Source organism: Mobula birostris, chromosome 10 (genome assembly GCF_030028105.1).
Source record: "Mobula birostris isolate sMobBir1 chromosome 10, sMobBir1.hap1, whole genome shotgun sequence".
In the NCBI taxonomy this organism is placed as follows: domain Eukaryota; kingdom Metazoa; phylum Chordata; class Chondrichthyes; order Myliobatiformes; family Myliobatidae; genus Mobula; species Mobula birostris.
Window position 1 is genome coordinate 546,770 of NC_092379.1, and position 18,776 is coordinate 565,545.

General features: G+C 44.9%; 1 protein-coding gene across 2 annotated transcripts in view; it reads right to left on the bottom strand.

The window, feature by feature from the left end:
• axl (AXL receptor tyrosine kinase) overlaps window positions 1-18,776 on the bottom strand; it is a 189,314-nt gene that overhangs the window by 22,384 nt on the left and 148,154 nt on the right. For both annotated transcript variants that reach the window (XM_072269785.1, XM_072269784.1), the window contains 5 exons: window positions 12,644-12,739; window positions 11,571-11,648; window positions 4,961-5,053; window positions 3,415-3,536; window positions 1,481-1,590 (listed from right to left, as the gene is read on the bottom strand). In XM_072269785.1, the coding sequence (XP_072125886.1) occupies window positions 1,481-1,590; window positions 3,415-3,536; window positions 4,961-5,053; window positions 11,571-11,648; window positions 12,644-12,739 (499 nt within the window). The remainder of the gene's footprint in view (window positions 1-1,480; window positions 1,591-3,414; window positions 3,537-4,960; window positions 5,054-11,570; window positions 11,649-12,643; window positions 12,740-18,776) is intronic.

Sequence of the window (18,776 nt, forward strand, 5' to 3'; positions counted from 1 at the left end):
GATTATAGCTGGCAGCTTAATATCCAAGGATGCACCTTGTATCAAAAGGACGGACAAGAAGGCAGAAGGGGCAGCATTGCTCTGTTGGTAAAAAATCATTAGATAGAGATGACATAGGGTTGGAAGGTATTGAATCATTGTGGATAGAACAAAGGAACTGCAAGGGTAAAAAGATCCTTATGGGAGTTGTATACAGACTCCCAAACAGTAGCAAGAATATGGTCTACGACAGGAGATAAAAAAAATGCATGCCAAAAGGGCAATGTTGCAGTAGTCATGGGGGACTTCAATATGCAAGTATATTGGGAAAATCAGGTTGGGGCTGGATTCTGGAGGGGTGAGGTTTCTAGAGTGCCTTTGAGAGGGTTTTTTAGAGTAGCTCATGGTTGAGCCTAGTAGGGGATCAGCTATTCTGGATTGGGTGTTGTGCAATGAACCAGAATTGATAAGAGGTTGTAAGGTAAAAGAACCTTTGGGGGAAAATGATCATAATATGATTGAATTCACCCTGAAATTTAAGAAGCAGACGCTAAAGTCAGATGCATCAGTACTACAGTGGAGTAAAGGGAATTACAAAGGCATGAGAGAGGAATTGGCCAGAATTGATTGGAAAAGAACACTGGCAGGGATGACAGCAGAGCAGCAATGAGATTGGGGCTGAGAGGAAGGTTAGATCAGCCGTGATGAAATGGTGGAGCAGACCTGATGGGCCAAATGGCCTAATTCTGCTCCTATATCTTATGGTCTTAAATCTTGCACTTGCAGGTTCAGGAAAAGTGGCTTTCCTGTAACCATCAGATTCTTGACCCATCCTGCACAAATCCTCAACTTGTAGACATGTCACTGAACCCAGCCCCCAGAGACGTACTGATGAAAGTGTCCTACATCGTAGTCTGGTGCAGCAGTTCAAACATGCAGGAATGTCGGAAGCTGCAGAGAGTAGTATGCTCAGACCAACACATCCCCCCTCCTCCTCCTCCTCCACTGGAGGCCCTGCCCCAAGGCAGCAACATCCATCATCAGAGATCCCCACCATCCAAACCATGCCATCTTCTCACAGCTGCCATCGGGCAGGGGGTATAGGAGCCTGAAGCCTCACACCACCAGTTCCAGGAAGAGCTACTTCACTGTAACCATTTGATTCTCGAAACAACTGCCACGACCCTACTTCAGAACAGCAACACTGACCACTTTGCACTATTGTTTTTCTGTTCTTAGTTGTGTTCTTCCTTGTTAAAGTTGTGAATAATTCTTGTTTCATGCATATCTTTCTTCTGAAAGTTGTGCATCTGAAGCTACGTGCCCGTGATGCAGCTGCAAATAAGTATTTCATTGTGCCTGTGCATACATGTACTTGTGCAGATGACAATAAACCTGACTCTCAGCATGTGCCTCAGACGTGACGTTACTGAGTCTGCAGGCTGCATTGAGAGGGACTCAGTGGGCAGCAGAGTGCAGAGCAGATCCCACCCCAACTCACATGCAGTTACGAGCAGCCAGGTCCCTGTGGATGAAGTTCTTGTTGCTGAGGTACTCCATCCCCCGGGCAACGTCCACCATGAACTTCACCAGGGTCTGCATCGGGAGGTACTGCAAGGGAAAGCACATCATCAGCATCGCATGAGGAGACCAAGGTATGGGAGGCACTGAGTCAGAGAGACAGATAAATTGGTATATTGTGTCACATACTGAGGAACTGTGAAACAACGCTCCCTCAGTGTCTGCGCGTGTGTGTGTGTGTTTGTGTGTGTGTGTGTGTGTGTGTGTGTGTGTGTGTGTGTGTGTGTTTGTGTGTGTATGTGAGTGCGTAGTTGTGTGTGCGTGTATGTGTGTTTACATGTGTGTGTATATTGTGTGGTTGTGTGTGTCGATGTGTGTGTGTGTGTGTGTGTGTGTGTGTGTGTGTGTATATGTATAATTATGTATGTGTCCAAGTGTGTGTGTCTGTGTGTTGGGGTGTACTTGTGGGGAGAGGTTTGCAAATGGGGAATCGTGTCTGCAGGGGGGAGAGATGAAGGAAGAAGGTTTAAGAAGGTGGTGAGACAGAACTTGCCTGTTCTACGCGGTGTTTGCAACTGCAGTGTAGCAGAGTGGACAGCAGAGGGCACAGCTGCTCCATGCTCTGCCTGCTTCTAACTAATGGGACCAAAACAGAAATTGCTGGAGGAACTCAGTTCAACTGAAAGCAAATTTATTATTGAAGTACAAATATGTCACCATATTACAACTCTGAGATTAGTGTTTTTCAGCGGGTCCAACAGCGTTTGTGGAAAACAGAAATAATCCTGTAGGTTATCCCATACCTCTGCCTCCAGATTCCCCCAGGTTTCAGAACCTTAACATAGAAACACTCAAAGCAGGTCAGACAGCATCTGTGGATATTAGGACACTCCAACCTGAAGCATTAGCTCCGTTCTTCTCTCCACGGATGCTGCCTGACCTGATGAGTATTTCGAGTACATTTTGTTCCTATCTTTCAGCATCTTTTGCTTTCTGTTCAACAGTCCAGGAGTTACGGGAGTGACATTCAGTCAAAACAGGTGATATTGAAGGTCACTCTTCCCTCCACTATGAATTGCCCCCTGTTATTATCACTGATGTGTCACAGAAATACAAATCTGCTGTTCTTTGAGATCAACAACAGTATAAAACTGGAGGAGTACCCTCCCTTTGGGAAGGGGTATGAGCAAGTACCCTCCCTTTGGGAAGGGGTATGAGCAAGCTTGTTCACACCTGCCCTCTGCAGGTAACTATACGAACGCCAGCAAGCTCCATGCAACAGGTCACTTCTCTCCCCATCCGCCAAATGGCAAATAAAAACCCACAGACGTAGGAGAGCTGAAATAAAAACAGAAAATGCTGGAGACACTCAGCAGCCCAGGCAGTTTCTGTGGAAGGAGAATCAGTTAACGCTTCTAGTTGAAGGCTCAATTTGAAAAGTCGAGAATATTGTGCAGAGGACAAAGGGACTGTCAGAGAGAGATACTGAATGACACAGCAGGTGGTGACACTGACTGGGGAGGCTGAAGGGATCTTGGACTAGGGACACAAGAGACAGCAGACGGTGGGTCTGGGGCAAGACAATCTGCTGGGAGAACTCAGTGAGTCGAACGGGGGGTGGCGGGGGGGAAGAATCATTGAGATTTTGTATTGACATCCTGAGTTTCAATTTAAAATGCTGACAATTCCTTCAGCTTGCTGCAGATACTGTTTGATTCACTGAGTTCTTCTAGCAGAGTGTGCACTGCATTCACAAAGCATCTTGCGCTACCTCATGACGTCATTACAGGCGCTGCTGGAGGCTGACTGGGGTAAGCTGAGAGCAGGGGTTCCTGAACAAGGAGGGGGAGGAGGTACAGGTGGGGTCAGGCTTCCCCCGGACAGCCCAGCCGACAGAGGGAGACAGGCTCTTACCAGAGGGTTCTCCCCCAGCCGAGAGTACAGCAGGAAACTGTGCAGGTCTCCGTGTTTCATGAAGGGCAGGATGACCACCGGGGAGGGAAAGCCTTCATTCTCATGGCTCTGCAGACACACCCCTGCGCACAGAGTGAAAGATACATCAGGCACTTCAGCCCATCAAATCTGTGCTGTCCCATTACCCACCCATTTACACAGAGTATATTCCCCCATCAACCCTTCCCAGATTCCACCTCTTATCTATGACCTGGGGGCAATTCACAATGAACTCAAAACCCCTCCAACCCATATGACATCTAGGATGTGCGAGGAACCCAGAGCATGGTGGGGTTGGGGACGGTGAGGGGAACCCCACAATCACAGAGAGTACGTGCAAACTCCACACAGTATTGGAGCATCAGGGGGAAGGGGTAAGGGGAACCCCACAATCACAGAGAGTACATGCAAATTCCACTCAGACAGTGCTGGAGGTCAGGATCGAACCCACATCTCTGAGAGGCAGCGGCTTTGATTTACTGGAACACTGTGCTGGTGACCTCAGTGGAGGTGAGCCAACCCTAGGGAAATGTGTCGATCTCAGAGTCACACAATCAGAAATAGGCCCTCTGGCCCATCGAGTCCATGTCGACCCCATTCTATTCTATCCACATTTCCATCATCTTCCCCCAGGATTCTACCACACACCCACACACCAGGGCCAGTTAACCCACGGACTTGCATGTCACTGGGAGGTGGAAAAAAGTGGGGTGAGATCTCCTGCAGCTGAGTCCAATTACCTTTGGTCCATTTATCTTCTAACACCTCCATCTTCTGATCGGTCCCAACCTTAGACAGGTCACCAGCATCGACCCTGAGTTTAACCCAGTCTGGTCACCAACAACAACACTGAGGTTAACCCAGGTGTACCCCCAACATCGACCCTGAGGTTAACCCTGAAGTGTCCCCAACATCAACCCTGAGGTTAACCCAGTCAGGTCACCGACATCAACACTGAGGTTAACCCTGACAAAGTAAGCTCCGAAGCCCTGACACAAACCATAATGAGAGAGCGGTCAGCCACATGGGGAGGGGGTGTCAACGCACAAAGTGGACAGTGTCGGATACATCAGCCCCAAGATGTTCCTTCTGAGAACGGCCACCTTTGGGAGGTCAGCCGGGGGAGTGTTCCAAAGGGATCGGAGTGTGCAATGGAGATGGGTGTGGTATCAGTTGAATGGGTCCCAGGAGGGAACTGCCCCACACTCATCCCCACCCATGCCATCAAAGGAGGGGGAGGGGGTCTGACAAAATGCAACACAAGTTTGGGGACACCGGGCTAAGTCCTTGCCATGACTATAAGACCATAAGATAGGAGCAGAAGTAGGCCATTCAGCCCATCGAGTCTGCTCTGCCATTCAATCATGGGCTGATCCAATTCTTCCAGTCATCCCCACTCCCCTGCCTTCTCCCCATACCCTTTGACTGCATGGTGGACTAGACTGGCCACAGGAGCAGGGTCCACACCACCAGTTTGTTAAAGCAAATCACATGAGGTGGTCTTTACCTAGCAGACGCATGACGTTGGGATGGTCGAACTCTTTCATGCAGACGGCCTCGCGGAGGAAGTCTTCCATCTCCGTCCGGGTACAGATCGCAACTGTGGACAGTGAAGCAGAGGTCAGCCCGTGAGAGGTCAAAGCAGGAGGGCTTCTGCCCACAAGAGGTTAACACAGGAAGGAGGGAGTCAACCACAGAGGGGGTTGTTCTGCAAGACCTCAGTGCAAAGGCGGTCAGCGTAGCAGAGATGAGGGAGGGGTTAAGAAGGTCAGGATCAGTCCTCACCCTTCTCTGAACTTTGTCCTGTCAACAATCAATGTCTCCCTCCCCACAGCCACATTACATCCCCACCCATTCCATAGCCGCTTCTCCCCATGTCGAAGAAATATTGGAAGTTCAACTAGTGATCAGCAGGTGAGAATACATGGAGGATATTTAATGAAGGGTCTCAACTCAAAACATCGACTGGCTGTTTCCCTCGACATATATTGTCTAACCCATTGAGTTAGAATATTGAACATTACAACACAGTACAGGCCCTTCAGCCCACGATGTAATGCCAACCTTTTAACACAGTCTAATCCCTACCTTCTTACACAACTCTCCATTTTTGTATCATCTATGTGCCTATCAAAGAGTTTCTTAAATGTCCCTAATGTATCTGCCTGTGTCTCTTAAATCAAAACAATCTCCCTGAAAAGAAAATTGGCAGCTCATATTTTTTTGAACCAAGCTCCTAAACTGTGGAATTCAATACCTAAAACAAAAATGGATGAAGACTCAGTTGGCACTTTTTAACGCCAGCTCAAAAACAACTTACTTAACCTCGCTTTTAACTAAACCCTAAAATTTTAGTCTTTTATTTTCATGTTTGCACTTTATCCCATTGTAAAGCACTTAGAACCACATCATCTGTGTGAAAAGTGCTTTATAAAAAAAGTTATTATTATTATTTTTATTTATTTTTTCTCAGCTCGAGCTGGGAAAACCTGAGGTATGGGCATAGCGAAGCATAGACATCTCTCAATTACCAGGAACTTTCAAACTGTTCTAGTGGTGTACAGTATTGTGGCTTTCAGAAGATTTACATAAATATTGCTGTATAGCCCTAATTGTTTAATACTATTGTGTAGTGCCTTTGGGATGATTCCAGTTGTAGATATTACTATTGGGACAAGATATACCTTGTTCATGTTCCAAAGTCTTTCAATTTCCTCTTTTCATTCAGCATATTTCTTGTGTTTTTACTTATTGATTTTGGCAAGTTATGTGTGTTTGGAATGGTTATATCTATTAAATAAGTTGTTCTTGCATGCTTATCCTGTATTATTATATTCAGATGATTATTATGGATTGTCTTAGCTGTAATATCAGATTGGTCATAATATAATTTGTGGGATTCGGACTCTAACACTGGATCAGACTTGTATTTATGGTAAGGTATGGTTTCTTTTATGATTTTGTATTTTAAAGCAGGATTTTGGTGAATGATGTTTGCCACTTACTGTGCCTGTGTAATTAATCAGATTAGTTAAACTGTTTCAGGATCCTGTACTGTGTTGGGTTGTTTCTGGTTTCTCTTGGCATTTTCTGCATTGGATTTGTTGGTCTTTTATTATGTATTTCTGATCATTTTTTGTGTCAACCACCTGGTCCTGTATTGACACAAGGAACCCTCCTGTTTCTGGGAAGAGATCTCCAACTCTTAACCATGCTTTTGATGCTTCCTTGTCGACATCTAGTCTGCCCAGATCATGGGGATGTCTTCCATGGAGAGTTATGCTCTTCCGTTGGTTCACTTTATCTTCAATTGAGAGCATCCTGACCGGCTGCATCACTGCCTGGTATGGGAACTGTAATTCCCTCAATCACAGGACTCTGCAGAGAGTGGTCCGGACAGCCCAGCACGTCTGTAGTTGTGAACTTCCTATGATTCAGGACGTTTACAGAGACAGCTATGTAACAAGGGCCGGAAGGATCATTGGGAACCCGAGTCACCCCGACCACAAACTTTTCTAGCTATTACCATCCGGGAAATGGTAGCGCAGCATAAAAGCCAGGACCGACAGGCTCCAGGACAGCTTCTTCCACCAGGCCATCAGACTGATTAGTTCACGCTGATATAATTATATTTCTATGTTATATTGACTGTCCTGTTGTACATACTATTTATTATAAATTACTATAAATTGCATATTGCACATTCAGACGGAGACGTAACATAAAGTTATTTACTCCTCATTATGTGAAGGATGTAAGAAATAAAGTCAAATTCAAATTCAATAGTGATAATTTCTTCATTTTTCGGGGTTGTATTTTCATTTAAATTTAGCGGTGTATAATTCTTATCAGAAATGCATACGTTCACATGGAGTGCTGATGAAAATATATCCTTAGAAATTTTATTTGGCTGTTGTGTAAATTTTTATTATCTGTTATTCCTCTTCCCCCTTTGGTCCCAGGTAGTGTTACTCTAAGTGTGTTTGAGTGTACATAATGTTTCCTGAAATTTGTCATTTCCGTTCTTATTTTTCTTTGTAACCTAATGTCTTATGCCAAAGGAATACATTAATATAGGTAAAGCGAAAGTCTTTATTGTCTTTGTTACATTTTTACTGTTCACCTCTGTTCAAATCTGACAGATTTTCTTAAGTCTTGAAGTAAACTCTGTCAATTTTTTTCCCTTTATCATACTATGATGTATCTTTTTGCTTGTTGATATCTCGGATACTTCCACATTTCATATTCATCAGTCAGTCGTATTGTACCCTGCTGCTCTGTCTGGTGTTCTACTCGCTCTAAGGCACCTTTCTGTGTTTAATGTTCAGTACTCATCTAACATGTTTATATCATTTGAAAATAGCTCTTCTATTTGATTTAATTGCTTTAGCATTACTGATCGTCCATGTATAGAATGTGTGTCGATGTATAGTTTGTTTGGTTGTCTCCGATTAGATACCATATCTTTGTTCATTTCAGTAAATTAGAGTGTGTTTAAAGCTGGACAAAACCATAGTGGGCTTAGAGAGTTGCCTTGGAAAATGCCTCGGTTTGTTTTGATAATGGTGGTTGTTACTTTTTAGTTATTAATCAATAGGGTCATTACAGTATACCAATGCTTCATCAGATGTTGCAGGAATTTCACAAGTAATGGATGTCATTCATTTATATTACAAGCTTCTATTAATCATTAGTGTAGAACAGAATCAAAATGATTTTGCTAGCATGAAAGATGACTGCACTTCCACTGAGCTTGATTTCAGATCTTAAGACCATAAGATATAGGAGCAGAATCAGGCCATTTGGCCCATCAGTTTGCTCCACCACTTTATCATGGCTGATCCATTTTCTATTCAGCTCCATCTCTTGCCTCCCTAACCCCCACCCTGGTATCCCTTTTTGCCCTGACCAATCAAGGGTCTACCAACCTTAGCCTTAAACATACATAAAGACTTGGCCTCCACAGCTGCCTGTGGCAAAGAATTCCACAGATTCACCATTCACAGGCTGAAGAAATTCCTCCTCATCTCCATTCTAAAAGGATGCCCCTTCATTCTGAAGCTGTATCCTCTGGTCTTAAACTTTCCCACCATAGGAAACATCCTCTCCACATCCACTCGATCAAGGCCATTCACCATTTGATAGGTTTCAATGAAGTCACCCTTCATTTTTCGAAATTCCTGTGAATACAGGCCCAGAGCCATCAAACGCTCTTTATGTGAAAAGCCACTAAATCCTAGAATCATTTTCATGAGCCTCTACTGAACCCTCTCCAGTTTCAGCACATCCTGTCTAAGATAAGGGGCCAAAAACTGCTCACAATACTCCAAGTGAAACCTCACCAGAGCTTTATAAAGTCTCAACGTTACATCCTTACTTTTATATTCTAGTCCTCTTGAAATGAAAATGCGAACATCGCATCTGCCTTCTTCACCGCAGACCCAACCTGCACATTAACCTTTAGGGAATCCTGCTCAAGGACTCCCAAGTCCCTTTGTGCTTCATATTTTTGTATCTTCTGTCCATTTAGAAAATAGTCAACCCTTTCATTTCTTCTACCAAAGTGCGTGACCGTACACTTCTGGACACAGTATTCTATCTGCCATTTCTTTGCCCGTTCTTCTAATCTGTCTAAGACCTTCTGTAGCCTCTCTACCTCCACAAAACTACCTGCCCCTCCACCTATCTCTGTACCATCTGCAAACTGCAACAAAGCCATCAACTCCGTCAACCAAATCATTGGCATATAACGTAAAAAGAATTGGTCTCAACATAGACTCCTGTGGAACAACACTAGTCACCAGCAGCCAACCAAAAAATAATTCTTCCTCTTTGAATGCATATATCCTGTGCCTTCTGAATTGCTTCCGGAAATTCCAGCCATTGTTGCTCTGCCATCATCCCTGCTAGTGTTCTTTTCCAATCAATTCTGGCCATCTCCTCTCTCATGCCTCTGTAATTCCCTTTACTCCACTGTAATGCTGATACACATGACCTTAGCTTCTCTTTCTCAAATTTCAAGGTGAATTTGATCATTTTATGATCACCTTCCCCTAACGGTTACTTTACCTTGAGGTCCCTAATTAATTCTGGTTCATTGCACAATACTGAGTCCAGAATAGGTGATCCCCTAGTGGGCTCAACCATGAGCTGCTCTAAAAAGCCATCTTGAAGGCATTCTAGACATCCCCCTCCAGGTATCCAGCACCAACCTGATTTTCCCAATCTATCTGCATATTGAAATCTCCCATGACCTTTGTAATACTGCCCTTTTGGCATGCATTTTCTACCTCCCATTGTAATTTGTAGACCACATCCTGACTACTGTTTGGGGGTCTGTATATAACTACCATCATGCTATTTTTACTTTGCTCTATCCAGAATAATTCAACACCTTCCGACCCTATGTCACCTCTCTCTAATGATTTAATTTCATTTTTTACCAATAGAGCAATGGCACTCCTTCAGCCTTGCTGCCTGTCTTTCATTACAATGTGTACCCTTGTACATTAAGCTCCCAGCTATAATCTTCTCTCAGCTATGATCCACTGATGCCTACAACATCATACTTACCAGTCTATAACTGTGCTATAAGTTCATCGACCCTATTCTGTATACTGCACACATTCAAATATAAAACCTCAGTCCTATACGCACCCTTTTCAATTTTCAATTCAGCATTGCTTCTGTTTATAAACCAACTACCTCACATTCAGCACTACCACTCCAGTTCCCATCCTCCTGCCAAATTAGCTTAAACCTACACGAACAACTCTAGCCAATCTAGCCACAAGGATATTGGACCCCTCCAATTCTGGTGTATCCCATCCCTTTTTTACAGGTCATACCTTCATCCCAATGATCCATAAGTCTGAACCCTGCCCCTTACACCAGCTGCTCAGCCACACATTCACCTGCCAAATCATCCTATTCTTACCCTCAGCTGCATGTGGCACAGGCAACAATCCAGAGATTACTACCCTGGAGGTCCTGTTTTTCACCTTTCGACCTAGCTCCCTAAAATCTCTCTTCAGGACCTCCTCACCTTGTCTACCTATGTCATTGGTGCCAATATGTACCAAAATTTCTGGGTGCTCATCCTCGTCTTTGAGAATGTCATGGACCCGGGCCGGCTGGTGGCGCAATGACATCGGCGCTGGACCCAGGAGTGGAGGTTCCCGGGTTCAAAACCAGTCGGGTCCGCTCCCGAGTACGCTTTCCATCCGTGCTGGGTTGAGTGTCGAGATCGCAACTCGACCTCGTAAAATAAAGGGAAAAATACTGCGAAAATGTCTGTGTGAGGAGTGGCACGCCACACAGTCTCTCTCCCTCGCTCCATGCCTAAAGACATCATCACAGACGCACGCACGCACACGCAGACGCACACGCACAGACTCGCACGCACGCAGGCACAAGCCAAAAAAAAAAAAAAGAGAAAGTCATGGAGCCAATTCGAGACATCCCTGATCCTGGCACCAGGGAGACAACGTACCATCTGGGTGTCTCTATCACACCCACAGAACCTCATCTCTGTTCCTCTGACTGAGGAATCTCCTACTTCACCTCTCTGCTCTTCTCAGCCATGGCACCAGACCCAGTCACTGTGTGCACCCACCCGCCCCCCCCCCCGGTAGGACATGCCCCTTAATAGAGTCTAAACTTACAAAACAATTTACCTCGCCTAAGCGTGACAGTTACAGAACTTACTATCAGTTGCTCCTTATATCTTTTCGTACCCTTATGGCATCCTTTCTGCTCTTTTGTAAGTGCATTGGGCTTATCTATGCAAGTGCTGATTAGTTGTAAAATGCATGATGTGACAATTTTGAATATGGTTTATAAACAGTAATAGGACGATATTTTGATGGTTCATTTGTGATTTCTCCTTTAGGTAATAGATATGTTTTACCAATTTTATTATAAATGTTGTTATCACCCCTGGCAGGGTGTCCCACACACCTACCACTCTCTGTGTAAAAAACCTGCCTCTGACATCCCCATATACTTTCCTCCATCCCTTTAAAATGATGCCCCTCCATAGTTTGTCTTTTGCTCTAATGTCACATCCTCAGTCAGAAGACCATGTTGAGAACAAAACCTAAGTGTGTCAAACTTACTTTTCATCGTCTTCACAGCCACCTTGAGAAAATAATCATCTTGGTTTAATTGCCCTTCCATTACTGAACCAAACTCCCCTGGATAAAGAAAAGGAAAATTAGTGTGAAGTGGCCATCGACGCCAACAGTGACAAGGCAAGATATTCTATCAGTAACTCGTCCATCACTCTCATTTCAGCCTCGCTCTGACACACTTGAGGAAAAGATTAGCCAACTTCACTAGAACGGATGCAAAGGGCTGAATGTGTCCCTTCCGCTCCTAAACTCAGCTCGAGGTTTCAGCAACAGCCCGGCTCCTCAGCAGTCTGAGTCCAGGATCTCCAGACTAGTGCCCAAAACTTCCTGCCTTCCAAATTTGGACCCCCTGTGGCCGGCTCTGTGCCTGTCCCAATATCAACCCTAATCCTGACCCCCAAACCTCACTGTGAACTCTGACTTCACCACCCCCAGTCCCAACATTCCAATCCTCACCCAACCCCACCCTCTGGTTGTGGATGACATTGCTTCTGGAGGGAGCCACAGGAACATCAGGGTCTACGCACAAGAACATAAGGAGGAGGCGCAGAATTAGGCTATTCAGCCCATAGAACCTACTCTACCATTTATCATAGCTGATTTATTATCCTTCTCAACCCTGTTCTCCTGTCTTCTCCCTATAACCCTTCACACCTTTACTAAGAATCTATCAGCCTCCACTTCAATATACCCAATCACTTGGCCTCCACAACCATCTGTGATAACAAGTTCCAAAGAATCACCATCTTCTAGCCAAAGAAGTTCATCCTTAACTCTGTCCTATAGTTCTTTCCATTCTGGTCCTAGATGCTCCGGCTACTGGAAACATCCTCCCCATTTCCACTCTGTCTAGTACTCACTCATGTATGCCAGCTCGCACCTCTGTCTGGTTAATGACCTGTTGGCTGTAAGCCTCGAGGTCTGTTTGGTGAAAACAGATCAATGAATATATGGCAGATGGCTATCACCCATGGCCAGGACAACGAGCACATGCATCAGGTTATTGGATCCCCATCAGTGAGATAACAGCCCTCTGTCACGCTGATACCCACACTTACCTTCACCCAGGGTCTTGCCCAGGGCCAACTTGTGGCGGTCAATCATCACATCTTGGAGCTTCTCCTTGAGGTCATCGCTGATTCCCAGAGTGTTCACTGCAGCAGCAAGGGTGGGGGAAGAGGTGGAGTCAAAGGTCAAACATCAAAGGTTAATGGTGTCACCGTCGACCAGTCAGAGCTGATCTGTTCACCCTAACACCCGTGATAAAGACTAAATATCCTTATGAGGAGCAGAATCACTATTAATTCATCACCGGGAACATAGAGCATTACAGCACAATACAGGGCAGCACAATAGTGTAGCAGTTTCTGTGCCAGCTATCCTAGTTCAATTCTTACTGCTCTCTGTAAGGAGTTTGTACATTCTCACCACGCCCACACGGGTTTCCTCCCCACACTCCAGAGCTGTAGGGGTTAATAAAGGTAAGTCATTTGTGGGTATATAGACACAGATGATAGATTCCACTGGATATGTTGATCTACATGTGAATAGTAAAGTTAAGCTTTACATCTCTAATCACCTTGGCCACAACTATATGCTGAACTTTTAAACTAATTTATGACCGATCCATCCATTCCCACCTACATAGCCCATAATCCTCCATTTTCTTTCATCTATGTGCCTATCTAAGAGTCGTTTAAATGTCCCTATTTTATCAAACTCCACCACAACCTCTGGCGGTATATTCCAGTCACCCACCACTCTACGTAAAAAACCTACTTCTGATCTCCCCCACCCCCGAAAACTCCTCCGCTCACCTTAAATGATAAACCTTAAACCTTCCTCCATTCACCTTAAATTCTATCTATTCCTTTTATCATCTTATACATAGCTATCAAGTTGCCTCTCATCCTCTGCTATGAAGAGAAAAAGTCCGAGCTTGTTCATAAGACATGTTCTCTGACCTAGAAGTTAGAGACAAATACTCTGAGCAAAACTTCTGTGGGTGCACTGTTGGAAGTATCCTAACTGATTGCTTCATGGCCTGGTACAGCACCAGAGAATCACGGAGCAGCGAACCTTGCAGAAAGTGAAGAGTAGAGTGGGGTAGGTAAAGATGTGTTTGGTGGTTGGACCCCTAAAAGATGGTAGATATTGCAGAAAATGATGTGTTTGATGTGTTCTGCACAAGGGAAAATCTTGCCTGACAAACTTGTTGGAATTCGTCAAAGAAATAACAAGCAGGATAAACAAAGGAGAAATGGTTGATGTTGTGTACTTGGAATTTCAGAAGGCCATTGACAAGATGACACTCATGAGACTTTATCAAGCTATAAGCCCATGGTATTACAGGAAATATTCTAACATGGATAAAGCAGTGGCTGATTGACAGGTGGCAAAGAGTGGGATCAAAGGGAGCCTTTTCTGGTTGGCTGCCGGCGACTAGTGGTGTTCTACAGGGGTCTGTGTTGGGACTACTTCTTTTTATGTTACATGTCAATGATTTTGCTGACAGAATTGATGGCTTTGTGCCAAGTTTGTGGACAATATGAAGATAGGCCTTCCTTGTGGACTCTTCTACCACAGATGAACCGGCCAGTGCTTTCAAGATGAGGTGATCTCAGTCCTTTTGCTTGCTCTACCCCTGCAGCTCTTAAATGTTCCCCTTTAAGATCACGCCAATTTCCTTTTGAAAGATATAATTCCATTCATATTGTGCTGGGTCAAAGAAAATTCTTTCATCTTCAAGAAAATTCTCCTCATCACCTTCAATCTGACATCTTCTCCTCCAACAGTTATACTGACTGGATGGCATGGTAGCATGGGCGTTAGTGTAGTGCCTTATAGTGCCAGTGATTGGGGTTCAGTTCCTGCCTCTGTCTGCAGGGAACTTATACATTCTCCCCATGACTGCATTGGTTATCTCCGGGGGCTCCGGTTTCCTCTCCCACATTCCACTCGTGAGTTACGGGCGTGCTATGTTGGCACCGGAAGCACGGTGACACTTACGGACTGCCCCTAGCACATTCTCCGACTTCGTTGTCACTGACGCAGTCAAAACACTTCACTGTATGTTTTGAAGCTTCAATGAAAATGTGACAAATAAAGTTAATCTTTAATCTCCTTTAATCTTAGATATTGATTTATTATTGTCACATGTACTCAGATATCGTGAAAATCTTAGCTTTGCAAGGTATAGATTATTTCACAACATGAATACATCTCAGTAGTAAAGAAGTATCAGAACACAGACTATGTTGTAAACATCACCAGTATCTTGTCCTGGTCTAACCATATAGACATCATGGCCAAGGTCTGTGCTTCCACAGGAGACTAAAGAAATATGTTCTACCTTTTGAACCTCACTAACTTTAGAGATTTGATTTACTTAGTGTTTTGGCTTGGAGTTGGCCCTTCCAACCCTTTGAGCCACGCTTCACCGGCAACCCCACAACCCCAGTTAACCCTAACCTAATTATGGGACAACCTTCAATGACTAATTAGCCTATCCAGTATATCTTGGACTGAAGGAGGAAACTGGAGCTGCTGGGGAGAATCCATGCACTCCACAGGGAGGACGAGCAGAGGCTCCCTATAGGATGGCGCCAGATTTGAACTCCAATAGATGCAAGCACTGAAAGAATCCTAGCCAGGTCTACCATGGCTTGGTGTGGCCATGACCGCAAGAAACCACAGAGAGTAGACACAGCTATGTAAATTAATGAAACCAGCCTTCCTTCCACGGACTCTGACTACACTTCTTTCTGCCTGGCTAAAGCAGTCAATATAATCAAAGACCTTCCCAGCTTAGGTACTCATACTTCTCCCCATCGGGCAGAGGATACAAAAGCTGGAAAATGTGTCCTCAAGGACAGCTTGTATCCATCTGTTACTGTATATGATTCTTGAATAGATCTAGAGCCGTCTCTTGTACAAACAGATGAACACTCGACCTTCCAGTCTCACTTATCATGACCCTTGCTTCTTCTTGCCTGCCTGAACTTCACTTTCTCTGTAAAACTGAAACAGTTTATTCTGCATTCTGTTATTGCCTTTCCCTTCTACGATCTAGATATGATGGAATGGTCTGTATGGATGGCATGCAAACCAAAGTTTTTCACTGTATCTTGGTACATGTAATAATAATAAAACAAATTACCAATGGTTACAATTACAGAGAAAATGCAGTGCAGGTAGACAATAAGGAGCGAGGTAGATGTAAGGTCAAGAGTTCATCTTTAACATACAGGAGGTTCATTCAAAAGTCTAATAAGGCTCTCCGTTTCAAAACTATTGATAGTTTTGTCATCTCCTCCATTCCTGACCCATCCATTCTCTGGTCTAAAATGCACCATCCCACCATCCTTGTTTACACCCAATATTGACTCTGTTCTCCTGGCAGCAGCCAATAATAGAATTGGATGAACAAGTGCTCAATTGTGCAGGAGATGGGAGGGAGGAAGTGATGTAACAAAACTGGACAACTTCAGCACAAAACTATGCCAAAGTCAGGCAAAATGCAGCAATAACCCAGGGAGATAAGAAGTGGGAAGGGCAAAAGCCATTCTAGAATCATGATCTGCTATCCTCCAAAGCTCTTTTCGTGCACTTTCCCCTTCCCCTCGATTCCCCCGGTAACAAACCTATCAATCTCAGCCTGAAGTATAGACAAGGACTTTGCCCTCCCTCACATTTCCCTCCAACAAAGAGTTTCAAAGACTCATAACATCTCTGAGAGATGAAATATTTAAATTGCAGGTCGTGCCCGGGGGCTTACAAATATCTGACATGACACCCCGTATATACGGGCATGCGCTTGCGAGACCAGCAGGACGGACAAAAGGGGGTTTGCTGGCTGCAAGCATCTTCTGCTGAGTGAAACGGAGGCATTTCCATGGTCCTCCCTCCACACCACACCCCAGGCTACCCCTGAGCCTCAACAACTGGGGACTGTGTGCAGTCGAGCAGAGTTGGGAGCCCTGAGTAGACTACTCATAGAGTCAGTGAGACCAACTGGCTGCAGTTTCTGTGATCCTCTGCCAAACACTGTGTTCATTTCTGACTTACGGACAGTCTGGATTACAAACAGTTATCGGGAACTGAACCCTATTGTTAACCAGGGACTCCCTAACACTGGAATGGCAGCTGGGCTGAGAACTCAAAATAGTTAAAATGCTCCACATCTCATTTCTCTATCAAACATTATCAGTCACACTGAACACTGGCTCTGAGCAGAAAGGTCTTTGTATGAATTAGATTTTCCTGGACTTCGGCCAGTCTCCCCTGCCAGAGCCTGGGTTTGGCAACAAACAATCCCACCTCAGTTTCCTGTGCTAATCTCATTCATTCCTACTCTACTTGCAAGCTCCACGCACTTGACTTCTCAAAACAAGAGGCACCATGCTTCTAGCTTGCTGAGATTAGACCAACATGAATGGGGGAAAACACTGCTTAATGATTCCCCACCCCCAGCCCACCAAATTCTTCCTCTCTCCTGTTCAAGAGCACAGGCATGTTTCAGACCAGTACAGCACAGTCCCTGAGCTTTGCGTGGTAAAGTTCTACACATGAGCGTGGAGAGAATGGAGGGATATAGACCACATACAGACAGAAGAAACTAGGTCATTAACTCAGTCTGGCGTAACATCATGGGCTAAGGGGCTGATCTGGTGCTGTACTCTTCCACGTTCTAAATTAGGAAATTAGTATTGCTTTGAACCCCACCCTTTCCCCACCTCCATACTCCTGGAACAAGAAACGAGATCAAAGAGGAACCAGAGACTGCAGGTGGAATCTGGAGCAACGTCCAATCTGCTGGAGGAACTCAGCGTGGCAAGCAGCATCTACCGAGAGGGAAAGGAAGGTCAAGGTTTCAGGTTGAAATGCTGTATCAGGACTCGTGAGGCAAGGTTTCAACCCAAAACCACAACGGTTCCTTCCTACCCACTGAGTTCCTCCAGCATAACATCACAAGACATGGGAGCTGAATCAAGATATTCGGCCCATCGAATGGTTAGTTTATTTTCAACCCCGTTCTCCTGTCTTCTCCCAGTAACCATTAACCCCCTTATTAATCAAAGAACAGTAATCTCTGCCTTCAATACAACCAATGACTTGGCCTCCACAGCCCCCTTTATTTGATTTTGTTTCGAGATGCACCATGACAACAGGCCCTTGCGGCCCAATAAACCCATGCAGCCCACTTATACCCATGTCACCAATAACATAGAAACATAGAAAATAGGCCAATCGGCCCTTCGTGCCTGCACCGCCATTCGGTACGATCATGGCTGATCATCCAACTCAGAACCCTGTACCTGCCTTCCCTCCATACCCCCAATCCCTTTAGCCACAAGGGCCATATCTAACTCCCTCTTAAATATAGCCAATGAACTGGCCTCAACTGTTTCCTGTGGCAGAGAATTCCACAGATTCACCACTCTCTGTGTGAAGAAGCTTTTCCCTAATCTCGGTCCTAAAAGGCTTTCCCTTTATCCTCAAACTGTGACCCCTCGTTCTGGACTTCCCCAACATCGGGAACAATCTTCCTGCATCTAGCCTGTCCAATCCTTTTAGGATTTTATACATTTCAATAAGATCCCCCCTCAATCTTCTAAATTCCAGCGAGTATAAACCTAGTCGATCCAGTCTTTCATCATATGAAAGTCCTGCCATCCCAGGAATCAATCTGGTGAACCTTCTCTGTACTCCCTCTATGGCAAGAATGTCTTTCCTCAGATTAGGGGACCAAAACTGCACACAATACTCCAGGTGTGGTCTCACCAAGGCCTTGTACAACTGCAGTAGTACCTCCCTGCTCCTGTACTTGAATCCTCTTGCTATGAATGCCAGCATACCATTTGCCTTTTTCACCGCCTGCTGTACCTGCATGCCCACTTTCAATGACTGGTGTATAATGACATCCAGGTCTCGTTGCACCTCCCCTTTTCCTAATCGGCCACGATTCAGATAATAATCTGTTTTCCTGTTCTTGCCACCAAAGTGGATAACCTCACATTTATCCACATTAAACTGCATCTGCCATGAATTTGCCCACTCACCTAACCTATCCAAGTCACCCTGCATCCTCTTAGCATCCTCCTCACAGCTAACACTGCCGCCCAGCTTCGTGTCATCCGCAAACTTGGAGATGCTGCATTTAATTCCCTCTAAGTCATTAATTCCGTCTAA